This window comes from Python bivittatus, unplaced genomic scaffold (assembly GCF_059951505.1).
Source record: "Python bivittatus isolate LINGU-HERP-01145 unplaced genomic scaffold, Pbiv_v1 ctg000220_np1212, whole genome shotgun sequence".
In the NCBI taxonomy this organism is placed as follows: domain Eukaryota; kingdom Metazoa; phylum Chordata; class Lepidosauria; order Squamata; family Pythonidae; genus Python; species Python bivittatus.
The window spans coordinates 1810015-1836761 of NW_028277048.1; the positions used below are offsets into that span (position 1 = coordinate 1810015).

Consider the following 26747-nt stretch of genomic DNA (forward strand, 5'->3'; position numbering starts at 1 on the left):
TCTTTCATTAGGTCATAGACATCCATGATGAATCCTGGACATCCAGATGAACCTTATGTAAAATTCCTTCTGGCAGATGACCCTAAAATAACACAAGCTGTTGCAAAGTTTGCATATGCATTATTAATGTCAAATTAACTTTAGGCTGATTTTTGGCTGTACCGCATAAAGTATTCGAGATATCATTTTTATTTTATTTTACTATTTAGTATTTTTTCTTTTCTTTTTCTTTACTCTTTTATCTGTCTTATTGTTCTGATATCTATGTCGGTGACCTGTAATCAAGTAACTGAATATCTCGTCTGGATAAATGTGTTCTGCTCCTCTCAAAGCAAATCAATGATAGACTACTTTCCTTGTTCTTTACCTCTTGCTTCTTTCTTTCCATGCCCATCCTCTTCTGTGTTGACAATGCTGATCTTCTTCACAGAATGGAAGGTGGTAGCTGTGGTTGCTGAGCCAGCATGAATTGGGAAAGTGGTTTCCATCACCTCACTGCTGTGATATGTGGCACAAAGTGGCAACTGAACTTTCTCAGATGCTGAATCTTTGCCTGCTGAAGGTCTGAGGCTGGCATAGGGCTCCTTGCTCTCCAGGAGTTGTGCCCTCTGCGGCCCTGTAGCTATACTGGCTGCAATCTCTGGCTCCCTTTCCACTTGGACAACTTTGACTGCATCAACCCGAATGGGGGCATCCCACTGCTCTGGACCTTCTACTCTTACTGCCCATTCCATCAGGCCCTCATCCCTTGTTGAAGTTTCTTTGTCTTCCTTCTCCCTGCCCTGATGATCCAGTTTCTGATGGGCAGCCTGGAGATCCTGAAGTGCTCTCTTCAGTTGTGTTTCTAGTACAGCAATTTTGGTGGATAAGGCCTGAATAGCTTGGCATTGCTGCTCCTCCTCTGGGGAAGGCAAACCCAACTCCTCCTCCCTGACTGCTACCCCTATGTCACATGTTCCCACTTCCACATTCAGCTCTCCATCTTCAGCTGTCCTTCCCACACCCACTGACCTCACTTCCTTCTTATCCAATTTACCCTTCATGCCAGACCTTGTACTGCTGTCCTCTGTATTTCCACCTGCCCCCTCCTCAGGGATATCTATGTAGAGCTCCCCTCTTGATTTGCCCTTGCCAAATCCTCCTGGATGCCCTAAGAACTTCTGGCTTTTAAGCTGAACACTAAGCTGCCTTTTCTCTTCCTGTAGCACTGAGATCTTCACCTGAAGCACTGGGATCATCTTGACCTGCTCTTCCAATTGGCGCAACTTCTTCAAGGCCACAGCCATCTGCTCACGGACATGTTGAAGATGTCCTGGGGTTGGCGAGACTGGAGTGGACAATCCAGAACCAATTGGTGTAAATTGTCCAGGAGCACCTTGCTGTGAGCCATTGTAAGAAGTCTGACGGGAAACACCCTGGCTTCCAACCAAAGAACTTGTTGAACCAGATACACTGTTGTGGAGACTTCCTAGACCACTTGCTGTGGGTGTTTCCCCATCTAAGTCTGCCTGGTCTTCTAACTTCTTTCTAGCATCGAGCAAAGTTTTCTCCACACGGGCATTGAAACTGCTTGGAATTGCATTAGTGTACTGTGGGTAGAAGCTACGGCCACAATAAGAATAGGAGGAGTGGCGACTGTCCATACTGGCATTGGAACAGAGGGACTCAGTGGATGTCCACCATGAACCAGTGTAGCCATAGCCCCGTGGCAATGAGCTGTAGCGTGGTCGGCGATGGACTGGAATGCGCTTAATAGTGTGGCCTTTCTCAATGTCATCCACATACTTGAGAAAGTCCAGGTCAAGGCGGTAGCCATAAGGAGTCTCCACTGAGTAAGTTAAGTCTTGCTCCTTCCCATGAAAGATTGTAGCAGAGGCTGGATTGCCCTTTCCTGCAAAGCACAAAAGAGAAAGATCAGCTTAGAACACTTTTCTGTCTGGATTGAAGATGTGCATGAAAGGATCGATCACAGGAAGACTGGGATCACCATGACATAGTTGAACAATGGACGTTTTGCATATCATGGCATGTATTGGCAGAGCTCAGTATAGGCAGATGTAGTCATAGACTCCAGTTGTCTCCTATTTCCATTCTATGAGAGAAAAACATTAGCTTAGAACCAACTGTATTTTTTAAATCTGCCTATTGCATCACACCAGCAATCCTCAGACAAGGGGGACTAGCTTAAATCAAATGACACAGTGTGCTTGTAGCCAGTAAATAGGAAGTCTACATTTTTCCCAATTTTGCATAACTTGGATCTGACTGCCAAACCAACAAGCCTCATTGATTGATTGAGTGATTGCAAAGCTACATCTTAAGAGTGTGATGACTTAATTTTATATTCTCACGCCAAATGTCATAATAGCTCATCCATACCTCAGTACTGATGTAACTTAAGACAGTACAGCTTGCATTTATAGAGCTCCATGTATGGGCAATTCTTAGTCCACAGGCAAGCCTATGCCATTCTCTGTGGACCACAGATCTATCAGCAGCTCTGATCACTTTTCCCCATAGTCCCAATGATCAGCCATCAATGCAGTGATGGGGGAAAGACATTGTTCTGGCACTGTTATTAACATATTTCCAGAAGAGCATAATGTATTCAGATATGCAAAAAGGTTTTTTTAAATGCTCTGCATATACACATATATATAATATATATAATAGTTATATATATAATATATATATATATATAATAATATATATAATAATATATATAATAGTGTTCCAGAAGAATACAAATACAAGTCAGAAATACTTCTAAAATGCTAGATAGAAGCAGGGAATGGTGACCATTAGCTTGCTTTTACTGTAAACTGACCTTAGATGCACTTCTTATTAAGTTGCCAAGCTTGGGCATCTAGCTGGCTACTATTAGAAAAGTGTAGATAGGATTTGGTTTGTTCTAGCAAGAAAATGATTTTATTCTTGTAACTGAGACTTTCTCCCTTTCTCTAGTCCAAAGATACAACAGATCTGTGTAGCATTTAGGGATTCTAGAATCCTTCCAGATGGAGTTTTTATTGTCTGTGAAATCTTATTTAGTGGTCCAGTCAGAATTATTTCCCATTTGTAACCCTCCCCTATTTTTGCCACCACAAATGGAATAGTTGTATAATACATTGAATTGACAATGAAAAGATCCTTCTGTCAGGAAACACTTTGATTCCCAACGTATATACAAGGACTACCAATATACAGGTAGACCTTGTTTAGCAACTGTTCGCAGTTACAAGGATGATGAAAAAGTAACTTTGCAACCAATCCTCACATTTACTACCTTCGTAGGTCTGTAAACAAAGGAAAGCTGAAGTAAGATCATAACCACAGTTGCGGTGTCACTTAGGGACCACTTCGCTTAACGATCAAGTTGCCAGTCCCAATTGCAGTTGCTAAATGAGGACTACCTGTATTCTATAGATATTGTACTATATCACTAAATCCTGACTGGATTTTACAGGCATCAAGTGGTAACATATTTGCATACACAAGAAAATAGAATTTATTCCACATCCCTTCCCATGCTATGAAATAGGAGAGCTTTCAGTGAGAATAATTCAGAGATTGAATGTGGCAGTGTGATCCAAGATTACCATCTGGGCTGGCACAAAGGATGATGTTATAGCACTGTGCCCCCTGCTGATGCTATCTACAAGTAGTAGTCTTCACATACACCTACCTGGGAAAGCAGTCTCCATGTGCAGAACCTGGGCCATTCTTTCCACTTGATCTAAATTCAATGGGCACGTTCAAAACAGCCCAGAACCCTTCTCACAGCACATAGGAAACCCACATTGCCTGAAAATAGAAATCAGATGCCACTTTAATCCACATATTCTTAAAACAATCAGCCCAGAGTAAGGGATTGTTGTTCTGCTTGCTGCTTAAAACGTTTGTGGGAATGACTAATAAGAATTTGACAATACTTTCAGAAAGAGGCCCTCTGTGATAATTACTTCCAGTAACACTTTTAGTGAGTAATCACCACCAATCTTGTGCTATATAGGTGCTACACTGAACTTAAAAATGGCACAACAGTTCTTGCCTATAGTGTTTACAATTCCTAACAGGGTTATTCCCACTGTAATTATCTTCAAGTTACGGAGAACAAAAGTAACAACAAATGTATAAATGTTCTAAAAGCTATGCAGTAAAAATGTGCAAAACTGAACATAGCTCAAAAGATTAATTGCTTATCCATAACAATACACCCTATCAAAAACTGTATGTTGCTTGCTTGCTAATTAGAAGAAATATTAATACAAAATTCTCACACTATTCCACCCTTCATCTTCAATACTGTTGCCTGTTATCTAAAAAGCTGTACTTCTCCTATGCTTGTGGAATATTGTGGAAATTGTTTTAAATTTTTAAAGTATAAGTCGCCACCACGGGGGCCTAGCCACCTTTTCAAGTTGTTTTAGGGAGCATATCAGTGTTGATAAATTAACAAATAAACATATTTTAGGTTGCCAGTGGAGGAAAATCATGCATCTTCAAATTCCCTGTATGAAAAGCTATCTGCTCATTTGTAAACATGATAATGGTAAGGAGATTAAAGCTTTCAGTGTTATAGTCTCATATTGAAAGAATTAACAAATACAGTATCCTCTCCAGGATACTGATGACCACCTTTCAATTTACCATGGTCTTTTCTCTGAGCAGCTGGGCACCATTCCAAAGAGAAAAAATAGCCTGCATTCAACCATCATTTTTATTCATGAAGAGGCTCACGCAAAGGCCACAAGATGGCTTTCTTTCTCTTTCTTTCTTTCTTTCTTTCTTTCTTTCTTTCTTTCTTTCTTTCTTTCTTTCTTTCTTTCTTTCTTTCTTTCTTGTTTCTATGCAAGCTCAGTAATGGCATGTTTTTGCAACTTGGAACTTCTTTACAGCTAAGTTGCCTCCAAATAGGGACAAACAAGATTTCTGGAGTCTCCCAGGGCTTTAGATTTTTACATTTTTCATATGAGACTCTTTTTAGGATGCTGTCTGTAATTTGAATAGCTCTATATTTTTTATTTCTTTTTTTCCATTTGGTGTCTTGCATGTATATCTCAAAGCTAAAAAGATTTTAACATTCTCTCTTTCCTTTTTTTTTAAAAGAAAGTTTGATTTATTAATCTTGTTCATCTCCCATGGGAAGGGAAGTGATCCTGCTAGCCACATGCCTTGACAATACCCAGCCAGGAGATGGCGCTATTTCTCTCTCTCTCTCTCTCTCTCTCTCTCTCTCTCTCTCTCTCTCTTTTTAATATGCCAGCAAATAACAGGAGGTATGGGAGCCCTCTCTCTCTCACACACACTCACTCACTCAGGTTAGGGGAAAGAGAGCAAGTAAGGTGCTTCCTAGAAGATAGGTAGAGGCAGCAAGAAGTAACAGGCTGCACCCGAGGCAGGGAGCTGAGCTAAACTCTAGACTTGAGGGCTTCTGGGCAAGGTGGGCTGAGACCACCAACCTTTCATCCTACAGGCTCAGCCCTGCTGCTGCTATAGTTACAAAATAAAAATTCTTAATACAAAATTAAACAGTTGGGAAATAGAGTACGACATATCAACAGTTACCTTAGAATCCAGAAAATATATGCTATAGCATGTATTATAAGCCTCACTGCCTTTTTGAAAAATTATTTACCTGAGTCCACATAAATTAAAAAATGCAAATCTAAGTCTTGTTCATATTGATATGGGTGTGATTTTACCCATAGTTAACCCTTCCCAAGTTAGGTCAATATGTAAGACCTTTTTACTCTCTCAGATTATGCCTATCTGCATCTTGGCTGTCTTCAGCAATAAAATTTCTTCTAATTGATGAAACAATGTAACGGTCTAGGTAATTAAACTGCACAGTGGTTAGATGTAGGGAATTATGCATTCCCTAGAAAGAGTGTGGTCTGCATATTGTTTAACAACTGTTTAAGCCAAATGTATGGACAATTTTTCCAAGTAAAATTAGATTAAAAACATAATAAACAAATACTCTATCAAATACAATAGGTAATTTGAGTGGATTATTCAGTCAGTAAGAGTGTTTTAAGTGGACCTTACTTAACTAGGATTTCTGTCAGGGGCTATAAAATTGTAAAAAAGATGTTTCTTCTATATTTAATGGAAGAGGATGTAATGAATGATTGGGATATCCAGCCTGAAGGCCACGTGTTCAACTCGGGCAACTCAACCAATTTACCCAAATTTCATCATATAGCATATTTGCTTCTGTTAGCAAATAAGGGGGAAATGGCAGCTGGGGGCAACAATGGGGAAATGGGGATAAAAAGGCCCTGCCCCACATCCAAGAACTGATTAGGAGCTCCCATAATAGTAATAAAAAAGAAGGAAACTCCCAGGACGTGGGCCATGTTGCTTCTGGCCCAAAATCACACACCAGAATGGCTCAGGCAAGTGTTTTTTGTTGTCGTTTTTTTTTTTTTGTGGGGGGGAAGCATTCTCCACCACACCCAAGTGCAATAGGCTTGGCTTGGAGATGCAGAAGCTGGGAAGCACACACCTTTCTCTTCTCCGGGGGAGCAGAATAGCTCAGTCTGTGTGTCAAGAACAGGACAGCTGTTGCTCCTCTCTTTCACTCTTCCCATCCCTCCCCAAGGCACAACCTGAGGTGACTGCCACCATTTGCCTGTCAGGCTGGCCTGCAGCCTCAGCCCTGGACATAGGAGAGGATTAGTCACAATGGGCTACCTTTAAAATGCCAGGTTTAGAGGGTTGCCTTGTCTGTCTGTCTGTCTTTGATAAGTCAGGGCACTATGAGAGAAGCAGATGCTGAATCCTGTTGGGCAGATGCAAGAGTTGAGGGCTGAGAACAGAGACCATCTGGGTTTCCATCTGGCAGAGAGCCTGAGCGCTGGACAGGAGAGCTGAATGGGACTTTGTTTTCTACGGAGCGGCATCTCTCAAATTTATGGGGGAATTGTGGCAAAGCCATAAACATTCCTGTCTCCTTATCCGTTTTCTCATTGCGGGTTTCACATTCTTTGGCTGCAAAGCACAGCCACGAGGAAGACTGGATAGGGAAGGACGCTTCCTCCCAGCTTGTGTGTTCTCCCCTCCCTGACCCATTTCAAATTCCCCATCGCTGGGTCAGCAGATAGTCTGGGTCTTTCTCCATCCAAAGCCTCAATCCTCTAGACAGGGCTGCTGCCTCGGCCTGCTCCTGCCACCACACTCCCTCAGCAACTGCAACCAAGGCCTGGGCGGAGCAGGATTGCAAAAGCCCTTCCAGTAAGAATTCTGGGCCAGAGCGGAGGAGTGCTGCAAAATGTATACAAAGAGGAATGGGAAGCGTTGTGACTCCCTCTGCAGCTGGCCAGGGATGAATCCCTAAAAAGAAATTTGCTGGCCTCAAGCCTGCCTTGCATGTTATACACACTGCTCTGGAAACTAATTGAAGTAGGAGGATGCTGGACAGAAAAAATGCCCTCTGTATATACTCAGGAACTCTTCTTCATAGCTTCTAATTTTTTAAGAGTTGTCCTGGGCACAAATGACAAGTTCTGGAGTTAAAGCCTGGAGAGCTACATGATTTACTTGTTGGCCAGGGTGAAAGGAGTTTGCATTTGGAGGACATCAGATTGGGGAAGGCTGACTTGGACAATTCACCACCACAGATGACCCGAGATAGCCTTTTAAAAGGATGTGGTAAATTCACGAGGACAGGTCTGTCAGCAGCAGCTAGTCTTCAGTTATCTGAAGCAGCTTCTTTCTTCATTTTCCCCCATGCAGGCAGCTGGAAGAATAAAGGTGTGAAATGTAAAATGGACAGCTGCCTTTCAACCAACAGTTGCCCATGGCTCATATTTCTACCATAGGAGAATATGGATGCTCAATGCCAGTGGATAGAGGAAAACAGGGAATGCACACAACAGCCCTTTTTCCTGCCCCCACGTAAGGTCCTTACATCTAAAAGTTTAATTTAAAAAAAACCGATTGTACCTCTATGTACATCGATAATTCTTTGATGTCTTGCCCTTTTCCTTAGAATGGCTGGTTCATACATTTTATGTTCTAAGCATCGGTGGATATCCAACTATGAAGCTGGGTTAGACAGATCAAGCAAAACAGTCGAGGTGTTTTGTTACCTAGCTGAGTTCTTTTCTGATACCAAATGTGGTTTACATTAGGGCTGCACAACCTACAAGGTGGCCTCTGAGCCCTCCCCCTCTTGTTTTTTGTATTCCCCCTTTGATCAGGCTGTTGAATTTTGATTGTGCAATTTTTGAAAAGTGGCAGTGTGGTTTCTCAACATTTTAGCCAAGGAATACAAAGAACCTTGTTGTATAAGCCTTAATGTAGTCTTAACCCAGTTTAAAAAGGATTCCCTCCCCCCAACCAACTCTCTCCACACCCCCAGTCAGGAAACTTGAGCAGATTCCATGAGCTTTGCTCTTCACCCCTGTCATTGTAACTTCCCCCAAAACAGTTAAATGTGGTTCCCAACAACATAAAGGGTGTCCACCTACAGTGGGGCAAAAAAGTATTTAGTCAGCCACCAATTGTGCAAGTTCTCCCACTTAAAAAGATGAGAGAGGCCTGTAATTTTCATCATAGGTATACCTCAACTATGAGAGACAAAATGGGGGGAAAAACCCAGAAAATCACATTGTCTGATTTTTAAAGAATTTATTTGCAAATCATGGTGGAAAATAAGTATTTGGTCACCTACAAACAAGCAGCTCTGGCTCTCACAGACCTGTAACTACTTCTTTAAGAGGCTCCTCTGTCCTCCACTCGTTACCTGTAGTAATGGCACCTGTTTGACCTTGTTATCAGTATAAAAGACACCTGTCCACAACCTCAAACAGTCACACTTCAAACTCCACTATGGCCAAGACCAAAGAGCTGTTGAAGGACACCAGAAACAAAATTGTAGACCTGCACCAGGCTGGGAAGACTGAATCTGCAATAGGCAAGCAGCTTGGTGTGAAGAAATCAACTGTGGGAGCAATAATTAGAAAATGGAAGACATACAAGACCACTGATAATCTCCCTCGATCTGGGGCTCCATGCAAGATCTCACCCTGTGGGGTCAAAATGATCACAAGAATGGTGAGCAAAAATCCCAGAACCACATGGGGGGACCTAGTGAATGACCTGCAGAGAGCTGGGATCAAAGTAACAAAGGCTACCATCAGTAACACACTACGCCGCCAGGGACTCAAATCCTGCAGTGCCAGATGTGTCCCCCTGCTTAAGCCAGTACATGTCCGGGCCTGTCTGAAGTTTGCTAGAGAGCATTTGGATGATCCAGAAGAGGATTGGGAGAATGTCATATGGTCAGATGAAACCAAAGTAGAACGTTTTGGTCTAAACTCAACTCATCGTGTTTGGAGGAGAGAGAATGCTGAGTTGCATCCAAAGAACACCATAACTACTGTGAAGCATGGGGGTGGAAACATCATGCTTTGGGGCTGTTTTTCTGCAAAGGGACCAGGACGACTGATCCATGTAAAGGAAAGAATGAATGGGGCAATGCATCGTGAGATTTTGAGTGAACACCTCCTTCCATCAGCAAGGGCATTGAAGATGAAACGTGGCTGGGCCTTTCAGCATGACAATGATCCCAAACACACCGCCCGGGCAACGAAGGAGTAGCTTCGTAAGAAGCATTTCAAGGTCCTGGAGTGGCCTAGCCAGTCTCCAGATCTCAACCCCATGGAAAACCTTGGGAGGGAGTTGAAAGTCCGTGTTGCCCAACAACAGCCCCAAAACATCACTGCTCTAGAGGAGATCTGCATGGAGGAATGGGCCAAAATACCAGCAACAGTGTGTGAAAACCTTGTGAAGGCTTACAGAAAACGTTTGACCTCTGTCATTGCCAACAAAGGATATATAACAAAGTATTGATATTGACCAAATACTTATTTTCCACCATGATTTGCAAATAAATTCTTTAAAAATCAGACAATGTGATTTTCTGGATTTTCTTCCCCATTTTGTTTCTCATAGTTGAGGTATACCTATGATGAAAATTACAGGCCTCTCTCATCTTTTTAAGTGGGAGAACTTGCACAATTGGTGGCTGACTAAATACTTTTTTGCCCCACTGTATGGCCTCCATGAAGTTAAACTCAGAATCAGTAAATCTCTGTAAAACAAAGAAAGTGTTTTAATTTCCTGGAGACTTTTATTTCATCTGGACATGTGAGTAGACAAGACTGCTACTCTAGAGAGTCTCCTTTTCACCCTTGTGTAAAAATATTCAGTGCCAAAGAAAGCTAATAATTATAATGGAAGGTTCTGCTCTGAAGTCCCAAATATCAGTTGCTGCTGCTTTCCTGCCCTGCCTTGGATCTCTCCAGGGTGTCTGTGGAAAACAGGATGCTGCAACCAGCTGTTGATCCAGATGGATTTTTTGTGGGGTTTTTTTTTTTTTTTTAACAATGCATAGGTTGTACCAGCATTTATGCCAGAGCAAAATTCCAGTTCATTGAGGCTTTTTTTTTTTTCATATGTAAGCCACAGTTACCCCCAATTAATATTTAGGGCAGTTAGATATCGTAAGTACAAAAATCCCTTCATTGCTACTGAAAAGAACAAAATTAAGAAATCATGAATGTTTCCTCTTCACTCTTCTGTGGATTTGTCTGGGGGAGAGAGAGAGGGAGGGAGCGGGGAATCTGCTGGGGTGGAGGAAAGAAAGCCCTTACTTGGAATGCCAGCGACAGGCCTCCATTGCTCTATAGAGACAGATGAAGAAGAGCAATGCTTGTTAGAGACCAGGATTCAGGGTTGGGTTGAGACAAGCGTCCCTCAATCAATCAAATCTTTGTTATGGTCAAAGACCAGCATAGACTAGCATCCCCGTCAATGGGAAAACCATCTCCTATAAGCTTTGCAGAATTTCAGTTTTGCAAATGAAAAATCTTCCTGCAATTCTAGATACATTGCAGCTGAGCCAGAAATAAATTGGCATAGATCTTAAGAGCAGACCAGAATGGAAGATCCTGCAGGTGCAGAGCTGTTTCTGAAATGGTAAAAGATCCTTGTGTGGACATGTCCTTAATTAAATTCTAAGTGTGGGAGAAAGATGGTCACATGGCTGCTTAGAAACTAAAATCTTCTTTATTTCCTTCCTTTAACCACATTGCCATGGCTAGAGGTTGGCATAGGTTTTAAAATTCAACCGGTCAAGTAGTCATTAAATGTTACGGCTACAATTCAGAGCACCATTTCAAAGGCATAACTTGGGATTCAACCACCAATTCAAATGGTAAGACTGAGAGGACTCTGGACTTAGCAAAAGCCAGTTTTCACTATTCTAAGATGTTGTTTTATGCAAACAAGCCAGAAGATGAGTTTCAGCCATGTTGCCATGGACAGTGGCTAGCAGGCACAGAAATCCACATGCATCGTAACTCCTACTTGACAGCAATTTGCACTTTTTAAGGTGCTTGAGCCCACATGCTAACACCTACTTTGGCTGTTCCTACACAGTTGAAAATGGGCATATCCCCTGAAAAAGAAAAGAATTCTCAATGGGCTCAGTGTTTCCATTCAACAGCTTTTCTTTGCAAGGAACAGCTGGTTCATTTCATTTGCACTGCATGAAAACAGCTGGCAGCACATGTTCACTACTGACACCCGAGAAAAGCCAGATCCCAGACCCAATTCTCCTGGGAATTGAGGGAAAGGACACCGCTGTGCTGGGGCTTCAATCTCAGGGTCTTGCTGGAATGACTCCATTGCTGGGACAGGCATGACCGTTCTTTTTAAAGAAACCATATGTGATCCTTTCTCAATTTGCCTTTTCGAGGTTGGCAAAAATGTTCTCAGGCTCTTCAGGAAGGGGTTAGTTTTAACGAAAAAGTGATTTGGGATACTGCCAGCCATTATATCCATATTATCATTGCTTGCAAGCAAGGAGACTACCCAGATTGGGAAAGGATTAATCTGGATATGGGAAATCTTCTGAAACTCTTTCTGCCTCACCTTCCATCTTTGAGATGCTACACTCTTCACCTCCCACCCCCACCCCAAGTGCACTGAATGCAAGCCAGCAAAGAAACTGGGTGAGAGGGACAGAGATAATCTGTCTGACAGACCCTGTCTGGCAGAGACACCAGGAACCCTTTCAACTTTGTCTGTAGCATCCTGAACAGAAGAAGCAAACAAGTGGCAGATAAATAACGCATGTACAAAGAAGGGCTTTTAAAAAACCTTATTCTTAGTCATGAATAACTAGAAGACAAACCTACAATGCCATGCTGCACTCTCCAAGACAAAGGAAAGATCCAGGAATACTGGATTTACCATTCTTTTTGTGATCTCAAGACTTCAGTTGCCTTTCCAGACAAAAACATTCAGTCACCTCTCCTACCCTATCAGAATCAGACTAAGATGAAGTCGTAGTTTAGCATGAAGTGAGCCCTTTGGTGGTCAAATAACATTGTGACCAGGAAGGTTTTAAGCATGTCACATCTCAATATACACCTGTCGTTTCTGTGAGTGTGGGTCTTTCATTTCTTGGAAACTGACAAGCCATGACAAAACCTGACCCAAACAGCCTAGCATTTTGCACTCACGCCCTTCCCTAGAGGAAGGGACTTCAATTGCCTGGGAACTATGTCTGTGATTTAAACAGCATAAAATGGGCCACAAAGAAACCCTAACCCTCTTTGCTGGCTGGTCTGTCTATGATGAAGAGAAGGTGGATTTTTTTTTTCTGTAACCTGCCAGGAAGAAACCAGAGAGTCCCAGTTAATTATCAATTGCCAATTAACTCTGGTCAGTCTCACCGCTGTTTGATTTGTTGGGCTACTTAATGCACAGAAAGAGCTCAAAGGAGGAAAGACAAGGAATAGGTTCATGAACAGTCAGTCAGAACCAGGTCTCAGGTGCAGGTTTTACTGAAATCCGAAGGATTGGGAGAAGGCCAGCGGTCTGGAAATGGTGCTCTTTCTTTGGCTCTGAGCTCTTATCTCTCTTGCCTGCTCTTCCCAAAAACACTATTATTGCTAACAGGATCTTTGGCCCAACCGCCTGAGAATAATCCTCATTCTCTGCAATGTCATTTAGAAAGTATCTGATCTTAGCAACATATTTAGTCTCATATCTGCAAAGCAAAACCAGGGAAAGAGTACTGTTTTCCAAGCACGCCAATAAAGACAAAATTTTTGCTTTTTTCCCCCCCAGAATTGTAGCCAGGCAGATCTGTAACTCCCAGCAAAATTCCATGTGGTTTGGTCACATACATCCCCGTACCACTGTGGGGTCTCTGGAGAGACTGACAGGGCAGTGATGCTGCAATACAGTTACAAATTTCATGCCTCTACACCATTTTACACAAGACCGACAGGCATTTGACCACACAAAAGCCTTCAGTTAAGAAAAGTATATATATAAGGAACTAGCATGCAAAACTCAGCAGAAGAAAGGATCACACATCATATGGTAGATTGAGAAGAAGCCTATATATGCTCTTGGGCAGAGCTTTAGAAAAAATAAATTAAAGGAAATGCAACTCAGCAAGGAGAGATTGATTTTAATGTCAAAATTTGCTTGTTTTGTAGGAGAGACTGATTCTACCACAGAATTGTGAAGGAAGAGATAGACACTGCCTCCAAAAACAGAATTTAGATGAGTTTTTGCCACAATATACAGCTATCTTGTTTCACAAATGATTTTTTTTCATAACTCATGATGAAAAATATCTCATGTCTATAGATATTCTATGTTTAAAAAATTAAACTTCTCTTCCACTTTAAAATGTCTGGTTTTCTGTAAAAATTATTTTTGATTCAACCCTAGTTCTTAAATTTTAAAATATATCTGCACTCACTATCAATGGTTAAGGGACTAAATAACAATTTTGTTAAGACTGAAAACTCTTTGCTAACTTAGCATAACCAAATATTGAGTCTGCAGGAAGGAGAGAACTAACTCCCCACTGTTAACACTGCCATTTGTGATTATCCATATAAATTTCTTGAATACTGGCATATTATTCTTTAACAAGATGGACCATTATATGACAGGTACCTGTTATACATTTTTGTCATTTAACCGGAAAATTTAGGCACAAGGCCAAAAAATAAGCAGTGGAAAACATGGGGTATGCTGAAACCTGGAGATTGTATGCTATTCACTAATAATTTCTGAGTTGAAGTCCTTTTTAGCCATCCTTCTTGGTTGGCCAAAATCTGAACCAGCATTAAATTTGCAGGCCCCCCTGCATCCCTATCCTACCTCTATTGCCTTTGTTTGGTGCTGAAGAGTGTTATCCTGATTACGCATCTGCGATATATTAAGCAAAGTTATTGATTTAACTTTGCTGCCCTCATCAACTTCTGAATATCACCAGTTGGCAGGACACTTTAACCAGTCATACTGGGTCAAATTAGACATCAAAAGCTAGATATCTTTGAGCTTTTATATCATTTTTGTTAAAAAGTGACCAGGTATGTGTCAGTGTCCAGAGGAAGATGCAGATGTGCATTTCTTCCACAATTATCTTCAGGTTATAGCTCTCTAGAGATGTGTAAAATCCATTGATGTGGGAATGGATTATTCCAGACAGCCAAGTACCATCTCCTTTCAAACCTTCCCAAGACTATGTCATGCTAAGGGGCAGGTAGGCAGTTTCTGGAAGTAAGTGCTCTGATTTACAGGTCCCCAAAAAAGCTTTTTAAAATGTAGAACATTATGTTCAGACACCTTGGATCTTCAGGTTCATAAAGGATGAGTATATTTCAGTGACAAGAAAAATCAAAACAGTTAAATCAACGATCCTTTGAATGATAATACATAGCTATCAATGGTGAACACTAGGAAAGAGAAAAAAGGCTTTGAACTATGGATTTGGAAATGATTACGAGCAGTACCATAGACTGCAAGAGCCAGTCAATGTGTCCATACACTCTCCAGGAGTCAAACCCAACTTGCTGGGACCTAACTAATATATTTCTTCAGCATCACAATCAGTAAATGAAGATAACAGTATTGCAGGGTTGTTGTGGCTCAACCTTAGGTATTAGTTGCTATGGATGAGAGTTTGATCTCTTACCTTTATATATTACTGCAACTTTTTGTCACGGTTTCCTGATTTTTTGTTTGCAGAAGAAGTTAACTTTGCTCTGGGTCAAAAGTTTCCCCATACTGATGCTAATGTTTCACTGGCTTCCCAATACATTATGAAATATTTTGGATGATATTTCCTGCTGCTTTTTAGGAAAAGTCATTTTTATTTTTTAAAATGCCTGATTTTTAATTTAAAAAAGAGTCTTGCAATAAATGACTGCAATTCAGTGAAGGAGTGAGAGATTAAAATAAGCTTCTGATGCATAACCCAAATATTTGTGCAATGTCTTCACATATGTGCCCTGTTCAAGTAATTCACCTTGTTGGATCTTCAACAAGTGACACTGCAGGACAGTCACATAAGTCACCGTCTTTCAGCAGAGCCCTCCAACCTGTGATTGGAGTGAACAGCAAAGGAAACAGGCTTGTAATATGCAATGATAAAAGCAGTGGTTACATCTGCAGCATTTTTAGAAGCTACTTTACCAGCTTAAGTCTAACTGCTAGCTTCTAACATTTCTGGAGAATGCTGCAGGGTTATTGTAACAGGACTGTCACAGACTGTCACAGCTTTTCCATTATAGTTTGTTCCGAAATTAGAATGAGAATAAACTGTATAAGAACTGAGCTAAAAATAGCATTAGTTCTTTGCTTTCTTGCTACATTTTGTTTTTTGTCTTGTGTTCATGGACATGCTGATGCCCAGTTCTGACTGTTTTAAAGTCTACAATTCCTCCATTCTACGGGCAGCTTTCTTCTCCATCCCCGAGAACAGAATGGTTCCTCAACACAAAACAGGAAATTACCTATCTAGGCCCCCCAAAATTTACTCCTTTTAAAACCATATATGGGTCTCCATCTTCTACTTATTATTTCTATTGATAGGAGGAAACAAAAGGAGGAAATGAAGCAAGGAACAACAGAAGAAAAAAATACAAATATAAACCATTTACCTTCCACCCTCCCTCCTCCCTCTCTGCTGCTGCCATCTAATCAACAGTATTTTGCAGTTTCCCAGGCTAACAAGGCCCCACCTTCTTTTTCATTGGGCACTTCCAGCCAATCCCATCTGGTCCTCTCCACCATTTTCTTTTCCCAAGGGACTCCACATTCTGCAACTACTGAGGATGCGTTTTGTTTCGTTTTGTTTTTGAGGGGGAGCTTGCCTTTTAATTTTTTCAGGAGATAGTTCTGCAAACTTTGGGACTCCACAGACCTACTGATACTTCTCTCTTCCATGTGGATTGTGCTGTTTTGACTATGTAGGGACCTTTGATTCATTCCCAAAAATCGCTAACAGAGGAAATAAATATATAAAAATTACAATGGGTCAAGATTAGAAGTTGTGGGTGTACAAGTATTTATGAAAAGAGGGGTGCTGTAAATGTTCACAGACATACAAAACACCCGCTTCTGCTACCTTAAGCCTAGCATCCTATGCTTGTGGAAACAGCGGGGAAAACTTCACCTTTGTGGCAGTGTCTGTTCCACCAAGGGGCCTCCAGCTAGTGTAAATGGACGCATCACGGTTATCTCTCAGCTAGAGAAGCAGAGCATGGCCATCCCAGGCAAACTGCTGAGTTTTTGAGCAGGGTTGCGAAGGCTGGCCTGACATTTCTTCAGAATTAAGTATCCACAGTGCAAATCATGTCTGCTCATTAGAAGTATCAATAAGGTTCCTTGTTTTCATGAGGACTTCTTTTCAGTTACCTGCAACATCCCAACTAGAAATGAAGTGCTAAAAAAGACCTCTTTTTGTTGCTCATACTTGAAAAAGGCATAGAAATAGCTTGCAGAAGCAATAGCAACTCTGGATATAATTCCCAATATCAGATGGGACCAACATTAAATGGGACCAACACAGATGCAAAAGCAACTTTTTAAAGTTCAGCTTGGCTCCCGATGACTTCAAGGACAAGTCTATGCAGATTTCTTTGCCACAGTATGGATTATGATACCCTTAATTGGCCTGGTTCTATTCCTTTGTCTCAGAAGACCCAGGTAAACACTCAAGATGCCAGAGGTGTTTGTCCTCTTAGGCAGAAGCAAAGTCTGCTAGGCTTTACGAGAAGCAGCATGTAAAGGAGCACACAGTTGGGAATTTGTCCTCTGGTAAAAAAGTATCAACCATGTGCAGGCAAGAGAAAGAAACAAACCATGTGTTTAAGGGACACAAGAGGGGCATTCTAACCCCTTCTTTACTGAAGTCTAGTCAGAATGATGGGACTTAGCTGAAATAGGATGGGGTGGAAAACTGATGCCATTTTAGACTAAATCTCAAGCTAGTAGCCCAAGATCAATAATATCTAGCATAGAAACAGATTAATCCTGAATAGTATTAGTAGTGTAGTACATAGCAATAGTAGTGTGGAAGGAGGAAGAGGAGAAGGAGGAATTATTTTTAGCCTTGGCTCCATTTGGCACAGGGAACTGCAGAAGTTTCAGGTAAACTGTAATGCAGTTCTGAGATTCCCCACAAATGGCTTCTTATCCCATGTATCAATGAAGTACACAGGATCTAATGGGTTAACATTAGATCCTGTGTGCTTAAGCATACTGTACATAGGTACGTCTGAACCCCTCAGTAAGCCAGAGCCCTGCCCCCTTAAAAAGCAGAGATGTTGTGCCCAACATACGGACCCCCAAGGCTGCAGTACTCTTGGAAGTAGGCAGAAGCAACAATTCTGAAAAAGCATGGTGATATGGGATCAAATTTATTTTGGTTCAATATGAATTTAAATCCATATTGTCCTGCTTCATTTCCAGTTTTACTTACAATCCACAAATACTAAGCACAAGGTGGAATAGCCTTTTTCTTCAGCCAACCTGCTCTTGTTTTTACCTACCCTTTTTTTTACAATGGAAAAAAAGTCCACTGGCATCAATGGACAGTTTTAGTAATGAAACCCACATTTGCATGGTTTCTAAGTGTCTGTATATATGTGCATTTTTCTTTTAACAAGTAAGGGTATTGGGGTAAAGGGTGACTTCCTCCATTCAGTGCTACAGATCACCATGTAATTACAATTAAGTAAAGCCAGAATGCAAAACTTTAAATACCATCTTGTTTTGCCATAGGAAATTCTGGCATGATATGCAAAACATTGGCCCAAGGAAGAACAGACGCATTGTTTTAAAATGGGCTAGGCTGGAACAAAGGACTTCCCTCCCCTTCCCTCTGGATTATACTGTTTAATCTCAGAAATTGTTTGGTTTAGAATTCCTTGCAATTCTGCAGTGAATACTGGGCTAATTTAAGGACTGCATGTACTTAAATCTGCCAGCATCCTCTTCAAGCTTATCAGGGATTCAAGGGCATACTTCTTGAATCAAGCTACAATTCTTACTGTCATCCTAAAAGATATTATAGATTGCTTGGGCAGCCTGACCATGACATAGTGGTTAATTACTGCTGAATGATCTGCTGGTCAGGACAACAGGGGTTGGAAGAAGGTTGGAGAGAACGGGTGAGGATGAGGAGAACCACACTAAAGACAATGGACAGAGACAAGGGAGCATTAGAGGTGACATGAGGATTTGGAGATTTCATGAGACTGAAGCAAATACGATGCTTCTGTAGGATATAAAACCAAGAAGCACATTGTTAAAATAGGACTGGGAGTTTCAGTTTCAAGCCCACCCTCAACCATGGAAACTCACTTGGTGACTTGAGCAGGTTACATATTTGGCCAGGATAAAATGAAGGGGGACTCCCACGCAGACCACCCTGAGTTCCCAGAGGAAAGGTGGGAGATAGCTAGATGTGACTACCAATAACAACAAAAATAATAACAATAAATTGGTTTTCAATGAAATCTTCAGAATGGACTAAAAAAATAATACAGTTGAAAAAATAGGAATAGTTATCAGAGTAAATCAGTAAAGAGATAATTTTACAGTAACAGAATGGGCAGCCAAATACACCCACTCCCACACATACCTGGGAAAACAAAAACATTTTTGCCTAGCTCCAAAAGACTTAAGGGATTTGCTCCTGGTGAGGGCATTCCTAAAGACAGGGGGGCACAATTGAAAAAGCTCTCAAGTAACCATCTATTTGATCCAAATTAATGCCTCCAAAGGTGGTAAGAAAGGTGAAAGCAAGTTTACATGGGAAGCAGTGATCCATAAGATAGCCAAATTCAGTCATTCAGGTTTTAAAATAAGAATCAATGCTATGAACTGAGTTTGGAAATGGGTAGAGGGTCAGTAAAGCTGTTTTGAATTCTGAGTGATCCCAAAGCTGTATTGTGGATAAGTTCAGTTTCCTAGAGTCTTCAAAGTTAATTGCATGTGCACTCTAATTTGAAAGTTACCAAAAGATGGCTAATACACAGTTCCAAGAATAAGAGCCATGGAGTAATGACATAGTAAGTCCAAGATTTGCTGAGGAAGGAAAAGAGGAAACTGAACATTTTAGCCCAGAGTAGATGGTGTATGTGAAAACAGCAGGATGAGAGAGTTCTTTAAGAGACAGTCAGAACATAGTGCTGGCCTTTCCCCCCTATATGGAAGCAATTTTCTCCAAAAATAAACAGTTTTGTAGGCTGTTACATGAGAACTTCCTCTTACCCACAGAGAGATCTTCACAATGATGGGGGAGGAGCAGAGGCTGAAACATCAACCTGATGGGATAGCAGGGAGCCAGAAGTTTAGCAGCCAGGATTTTCCTGGAGCAGGAAATAGTGAGGGGAACAAAGAGTTTGCAGTCAGAATGTAACTGAAGCAGCTAAAAAGCCAATTTGGGAAAGCAGAAATTTGGCATCCCTTCCACAGGTCAGTGGGACAGAGAACACGAATGGCTGAGAAGCAGATTGTAAGATCACCGGATCCTTCCAATGACTGAGGATCCTCAGGGAATCAGTCAATCAGAACCTGCAGCAATCACTTTGCTCTCTGAGGTGAAAGTCTGCTGTCTGGCCTTGTAAGTGCCTGGTACCCACGACAAGCTGTGTTGCTTTGGCATCTGAAGAAATCTGAAAGGGGTTCCTCTGGAGAACTTAGAACCTGCTGCCTTTTCATGACCCCACAAATCATCTGCCTGAGTCATTGCCTCAGTATATCCAGCATCCACCACTCTTTCCAGAATACTCCATTCCACTTTGCCCATCCTGAAGTCAAAGTGGCCTCCTTCCTGCTAAGTTTTCAGAAGGCAAGGCAGTCTCACTAGTGCTCTTCCACTGAGCCTTTGGGGCATAAGAAGCATTGTTGAGGAGCTACCATAAAGCAGTTATTCATTGATCTAGTTGTATTTTTCCCTTATTATTTTATGCTTTGTATGCAGCCCAGACTGGGGCAGCATATAACTGGCAAACAAACAAACAAACAAACAAATTCACTCTTTCCCCCCGCCCATTTCCAGAGTCAGGGACATTCTCTGCTCAGTGAGCAAAGTTACTTTTCATCACCATCATAACTGCAAATGGTCGCTAAATGAGGCAGTCACCAAACAAGGACTACCTGTACTGAAGTGTGAAGCTGTTTGCCCCACCCCCTCCTCTCAGAGCCTTACAGGATGTTATCAGGGATGATCTCCATGTTCATTCCCAATACACGAATCTATAGGCAAAGAATCTTTAACCAAGTGACTGACTTGGCATTATCTTCCCCAATTTTCTTTGTAGCCTGGGCCTTGTTCTGAGTGGTTGCAATTTCAGGTAGGCCCTTCCAGATTGGATTCTTGGACAATCATGGCCATGAAGCCCTGACTTCTCTGTGACCACATTTTCAAGCCATTAATTCCCCAGTGTATCTCTTTTCCTGTTCCAAAGCTGCCTTCAGATGTTTATTTTTGCTTTCACTTATCTGATTAGGGAGTAATGAATACTAATTCATTCTCAGTGAATCATTATTGAGAAGCTATTAATCATCCACAGTTGCCAGATACTCAAACCAGATCATGATGAATTCCTGCCATTTACTCAGAAACTGCCCTTGGAGGAAGTTAGTCTTCTGCCTTAAATTCCAGATCAGACAAGCACTCTTTTTCACCATCAGTTTAAAAACACCATGTTCTGAACTTCAGAGGTTGATTCACACTGTATTCCAGCTCTGTCACTGACTGACTAAATCTTGTGTTGTGTAATAGGGATGGGTCCTGAACATGTTACAATGAAATTAGATTTAATGAGCCAGATCCTAGACCAGTGCTTCTCAGCCTTGGCAATTTGACGATGGGTTGACTTCAGTTGAAGTCCACCCACCTTCAAGTTGTCAAAGTTGAGAAACACTATCCTAGACCCTGAGCTAATCATCTTTGAACAACCTGAATACAGTCACTCGACTCACTTAGAATATTACTACAGCAGGTTAGGTAAGGCAACTGTTACCCATCACCTTGTTGTCCCAGGTCTCTGTCTCAAGTGGCTGGAGGAAAAAAATGATCCATTGCCCTCCAACACAGTAATGAAAACTGGGTGTTTTAGGCACAGCTCCATTCAGCAGCTGGGAGTAATCTGCAGTTTTCTTCAAATTGAGGCCAGGATGTGTACTCTATTACACTAATAAAAAGGAAACAATCTTTGACTGAACATCACAAAAGCAGCCATAATAGTTGCCTGAACAAGAAAGGTTTTTCTCACCTGGATCAGAATTACTTTCCTATCTCTGCTGCCTGGAGAGAGGAGACAGAGGCTGAATCCACATGTTTGTCTCTCTTTTGTCTTCCCTTCTTTCCTACCCAACAGTCCCAATGTATCAATGACCCTGCAAAACAAAATTTAAGAAGGCAATGTGATCTTCCATTTTTTTCCCCCAAAATGGGAAAAGGTCACTTGATTCTGCAAAAGGAAACTGAATAAGATAAATGTATATGTGAATACATAAATTTGCCTTAGAATATTCAGACTCAAGTCACTATCAAACTGTTACAGTAGTCCAGCAATTGCTACTATATACAAAAAAGCCAACAGAACAAGAAAACGCGACTCTGAATCACCCCAAATAGTATTGTTCCAGTACTTGTACTGTGAAAATGAGCACTCCCTGTTTACACAATTTCATACAGATCTTGTTCCTTTGGTCTCTTGCAAGCCTCAGACTCTTAACACTGGTTAGCAAAGACCACCCCGGTACACTTGCTTACACGCTCCTAGGTTTATTTCCTTTATTTAGAGAAAGCAACATTCAGATTAAGCCCAATCTCTCTCTCTCCCTCCTTATAAGCCAGGGCTTATAAAACAGCAAAATAAGCACACAGTGCCAGCCAGTTCATCTCTTCTGTTCTAACTTCACCTTTGACTTGCTATTAATTCATGAATTCTCAAATTCATCAGGAACTCAGACTTCTTGTTGCTACTCCCATCCAGGCAGGAACATGAAGCTGCAGCAGGATATAGCCTGTCCTTTATTTCTTGCCACATGGGACCAACAGCTCTCAAGCGCTGGGGTTTCTCTGCCACCCCAGCCCTCTTGGCTAAGATCAGGGGTAGAAGGCATCCGAGGGCTCCTTTCTAACTCCTGAATACTGTGGGGAATCACCTTTCACAGATTCTGATTGGAGCAGAGAAGCTGATTTCACAATCGGGAAAGCAAGAGTTTTATCTCTGAGCAAAGTCAGGATTTGGATAATCTGGTCAGAACTGAGTAACAAACACTGACTTTAGTGGGGCCAACCAGATCATTGTCTTCATTTGTAGGAAAGCCATAATAGTTACCTCTGGGACTGAACATTTCAAAATGCATCTGAAGGTGAATGTCAAGCATCGGAAAGGCTTGCAAGAAATATCCCACCAGCTGCCTCAATCCTTACAAAGACTGGGCCTTCATAATGTTTTAAATATCCAAACCTTTAACCAGGGCCAAAGCTAAAGCTGCATTAATATTTTCAAAAATGTTTTGACTCTGAGCTGCATTTTTAAGGCTGATGGTCTTCCTGTTCTACTTGGATTCCTCACAAGGACCACTGGAGTCCTGGATTATGGCCAGATCAGGCTAAAACAGGGGAGGACAGAGCCAGAACCCAGGAAGAAAATGGCAGAAAATGAGGCAGAGAAGGGTTTAGGAGCCACAGACTAGCAACAGTCAAATTCACACCTTTTTCAAGCTCTTAGTGTTGCACATTCTAAAAAAAGAAATGCCAAAATTTGACCAGATGTTGACCACCTCATACTTGGGACATTGGTTAATAATACCTCCCCACCTTCTTTGAAATCTGTACCCCAAACTTCTATGGGGCCAAAACAATGCCACTGATGTAATTTATTTATTTACCTCCCAGTTCAGTTGTTGGTTCTGAATGATGCTATAATTTGAGATGCTAATAAAGCAACACAAGGATCAAGGCCAATTTCTTTGTGAAATCAGTTCCTTAGTTCAACAGCAGGCAGAGCACAGCTCCTTTCCATGAGAAGGACCAGAGTTCAGCACGTTCTAGCATATGTTTCCTGGCTAAAGCAGTGGGGCGGCAACCCTCAGCTGAATCCACATAAACTCAGACAATCTGAAATTCTGGGTCCTAGCCCTCAAATCACTTGCACTTTGTGGGAGGGGTTTTTTGGATTTTGCAAATACCTGGGGCAGCAAACGCTTTGGGCTAGCTATGAATACATCTTGGCTGCATCATGGTAATCCCAAAACAAAGGATAAACAACTATCTATGGTACAAGATTTGGCACAGTAAAACCGTACCTAGAACTATCTCAAATTGTCCACTGCTTTCTTCTTGATAACACAGAACAATGTGGGATGAGACTGTCTCACTACTAGATGGATTTGCAGTTGGGCAACCATACCAACAGGTGGCCCTTAGTGGATCAATGATAACATGGAGGAGGTATGCAGCAGGGTACCCTAGGGCTCTGTCCTGGGCGTAGCGCTCCAACATTTTCCTAAATGACTTAGATGAGGAAACAGAAGGGATGTCAATGATGCAAAGGAGGGGGCAGGAATGGAGGTAGTATTGCTAATACCTCAGAAGACAAGCTCAAGGTTCAAATGGGTCTTGGTACACTTGAATATTGGGCCCTATCCAACAATATGCAATTAAATGGTGAGAAATGTAAGGTAAATGTAAGACAGGAAAACCCAAATGCACAAGTCAAGTTAGTAGCTGGCTCAGCAGTAGTACTTGGGAGAAGGATTTGGGCATCCTGGTGGACCACAGACTTGGCATCAGCCAGCAGTGTGCCGCAGCTGCCAAAGAGCCAATGTAGTCTTGGGCTGTGTCGAGAGAGGTCTAGTGTCAAGAACACAGGACGTGATAGCACCGCTTTACAGAGTGCAGTTCCACAGCAAAATCCCACCCTGGGAAAAACCTGGCTCTCCAGCAGCTGGAATTATTAAATTAATTTCAACAGCTTCATTGCATTTCTTTTGGATACCATTTGTTTTTACTTCTCCCCACCCCTGCCCCAGGTCTTTTTCTGGTTACATTTGTTCAATGCTCATTTTTAAAACAAAGGGTTGATTTTCCTTCTATTGCTGGAGGCATTATCTTTTTGTGGCAAATTAAGGCCAAAGGCAACCTAATTATGGTGCAAATGGCATATTAATAATCATAACATATTGCAGAATACTACTTTTTCAACGGATGTTCTTGCTTAATTTGAAAGTCTTTTTTTTGCTCTATTTTAAATTTTGCCCTGTCAAGCTTGGAATGTGGCCTCAAAGCTTTTCCTACAATTGGGCAATATAAGGTTCTCTACTGTGATACAAACATAATAGACATTATTTGAATGTCTTGCTTAATTGAGCCTATATGAAGACCACCCAGTGGGGTGGCAGCAGCTACCTGAACTTACCTGACATCTGATCTCAAGAGTCTTAACAGGTGTCCCCTCTGCTTTGCCAGTTAAGGAGCTAGGAAACTGATTAAATACAATAAGAGCATTCCATGGTCCTATCCACTAAGTCACCAGGAGCTCAACTCAAAGCAGATTTTACCCTTTGTATGAAAATTATCCTCTGGAGCTTGGGGGGTAGCATTTGTATCCTGGAGAGATAAAGGCAAAAAGCAACATGCATGTTGTCATGGCAAACCTGCTGTGTGAGGCGCAATAAATAACTAAAGATGTCCCTCTTTCTGATTTTGAAAATTGGTAGTTCTGCCAGCCTACCTCTCCCATATGTCTGAATTCATCCAATTTACAGTATAGGGAGAATCTATAACACCACGATCTTACATATGACATTTGGAAGACTAGTTAGGAAATCTGGCCACTCCTCATCTCTTGCACCAAAGTATGCCCCAATTTGATTTTTTTCTGATGTCCATTTCCCTGAAAATATATGTCGCATGAAAACACAATAATGTGAGATGAGACAGATAATGAGGAGCAGGTTGGAAGCTGCCCCCTCTCCTTGCTACAATAATCTAAATTAAAAGCCACTGTCTCTCTCTTTCAATTAATATAAATCTAATAAACCTGCGATTTTGCAGACAACCTGGATATAACTGCTTCTCCACACTCTCCAGCTGATTAAGAGAATTAAAATCTCTCTTGTTGTCCCTTTCTGTACTGTGCTGTGGATGCTTTCCCACCTTGTGTGGGGTTTAAAATATGGCTCTTTGCTAAAATTGCAGAAAAAGTTAAGATTGTGGAGAATGATTTTTCCTTCAGAGTAAAAGTCAAGTGCTCTTCATGCCTTTTCTGGCTAGGGTTTGCTTACTTGCTGTCTTTCTTTACTGAATTTGTTCATGCACCGATACGTTTTTAAATGGATGCTCACAGTTTAAAAAAATCATAATCTGGAGAATGATTTATACATTTTTCCCTTGCATTGATAGATATCCTCCTCCTCTAAATGGTACATATTTACTCATAATCAAGGAGAAAAGAAAATTTGAGCTAAACATTGCCATTCAAACACAATTGTGCAATGATTCTATATCTCCTGGTAAGAAAAAGTGCAGAAGAAACTGTGAGAAAAGACAAGAGACCTACAAATGAAAGTCAATGTTTGCCCTCGCCTCCCTTTTTTAAAATTTCATATGCTAAAAGCTTCTTCTGGAAGTCCCATGCAGAGGTCTACAGGTCTTAGAGCCTTCAGGAATGGGCAGCATACAAATAACATAAAGTAAAATAAAATAAACCAACAAGTGATCCCAGAAATGTTCATGCTGGAACTGGAGAGATGGAAGTCTCCTGGAGATTCCCAGCATCTTCTGTGTGGATTGTAAAGAAAGCACTGAGAATACAGAAGCCAAAAGTTGTGCATGAATACAGAAGTGAACACAAGAGAGGAAGGTGCAGGGATCAGTTTTCAGGCAGAGGTCCAGTGCCCCATTCAACAAGAGTAAGAGAAGGTCCACAAATGCTTAGCATCCCTGGCTTATCTTTGCTCCATTCTGAAGTGAAGTACTTGACATTCCTATTTGAAGAGATTCCCCCACCCCATAAGACCATTAACTCCACAGTCTAATATATGACTGAAGTGTCCCAGTGCTTTCAGGGCTGCTCTTACCTATCCTCCATGAAACCAGCAGTCTCTTGGGCAGACACTTTTGATTTCCAGAAGAATGAAGTGTGGAGGGAAAAAGAGCCAAATTAACAGATATTTGAAGGGAATAGCCTGAGAGTTTGTGTATGCATGTGTGTGTGTATGTAAAACAGACAGTCTTTTGTTTTAAAACTGGTTTAAGTCTCTTTTAGGGTAAATGGGCTCAGTTAAGGGAGTGCTAGGTAGGTGCCCCTCTAGTACGCTCCCTGCCTCACATGATATTTTACAAAATATTTTAATTTAAAAATTGGCATGCTACAAAGCAAATAACAATA

The 26747-nt window shown here is 41.4% G+C and overlaps 1 protein-coding gene across 6 annotated transcripts in view; it reads right to left on the minus strand.

Annotated features, from left to right (window-relative positions):
• Positions 1 to 26747, minus strand: part of KANK2 (KN motif and ankyrin repeat domains 2) — a 69316-nt gene that overhangs the window by 20682 nt on the left and 21887 nt on the right. For 3 of the 6 annotated variants that reach the window (XM_088137628.1, XM_088137632.1, XM_088137626.1), the window contains exons 2-4: positions 21615 to 21738; positions 3686 to 3804; positions 368 to 1891 (exon numbers count right to left, since the gene is read on the minus strand). In XM_088137628.1, coding sequence (XP_087993754.1) covers positions 368 to 1891; positions 3686 to 3722 — 1561 coding nt within the window. In that variant the 5' untranslated portion in view covers positions 3723 to 3804; positions 21615 to 21738. Of the gene's footprint in view, positions 1 to 367; positions 1892 to 3685; positions 3805 to 7545; positions 7745 to 21614; positions 21739 to 26747 lie in introns of all 6 variants that reach the window. The other 3 variants (XM_088137631.1, XM_088137627.1, XM_088137630.1) reach the window with 2 other exon arrangements.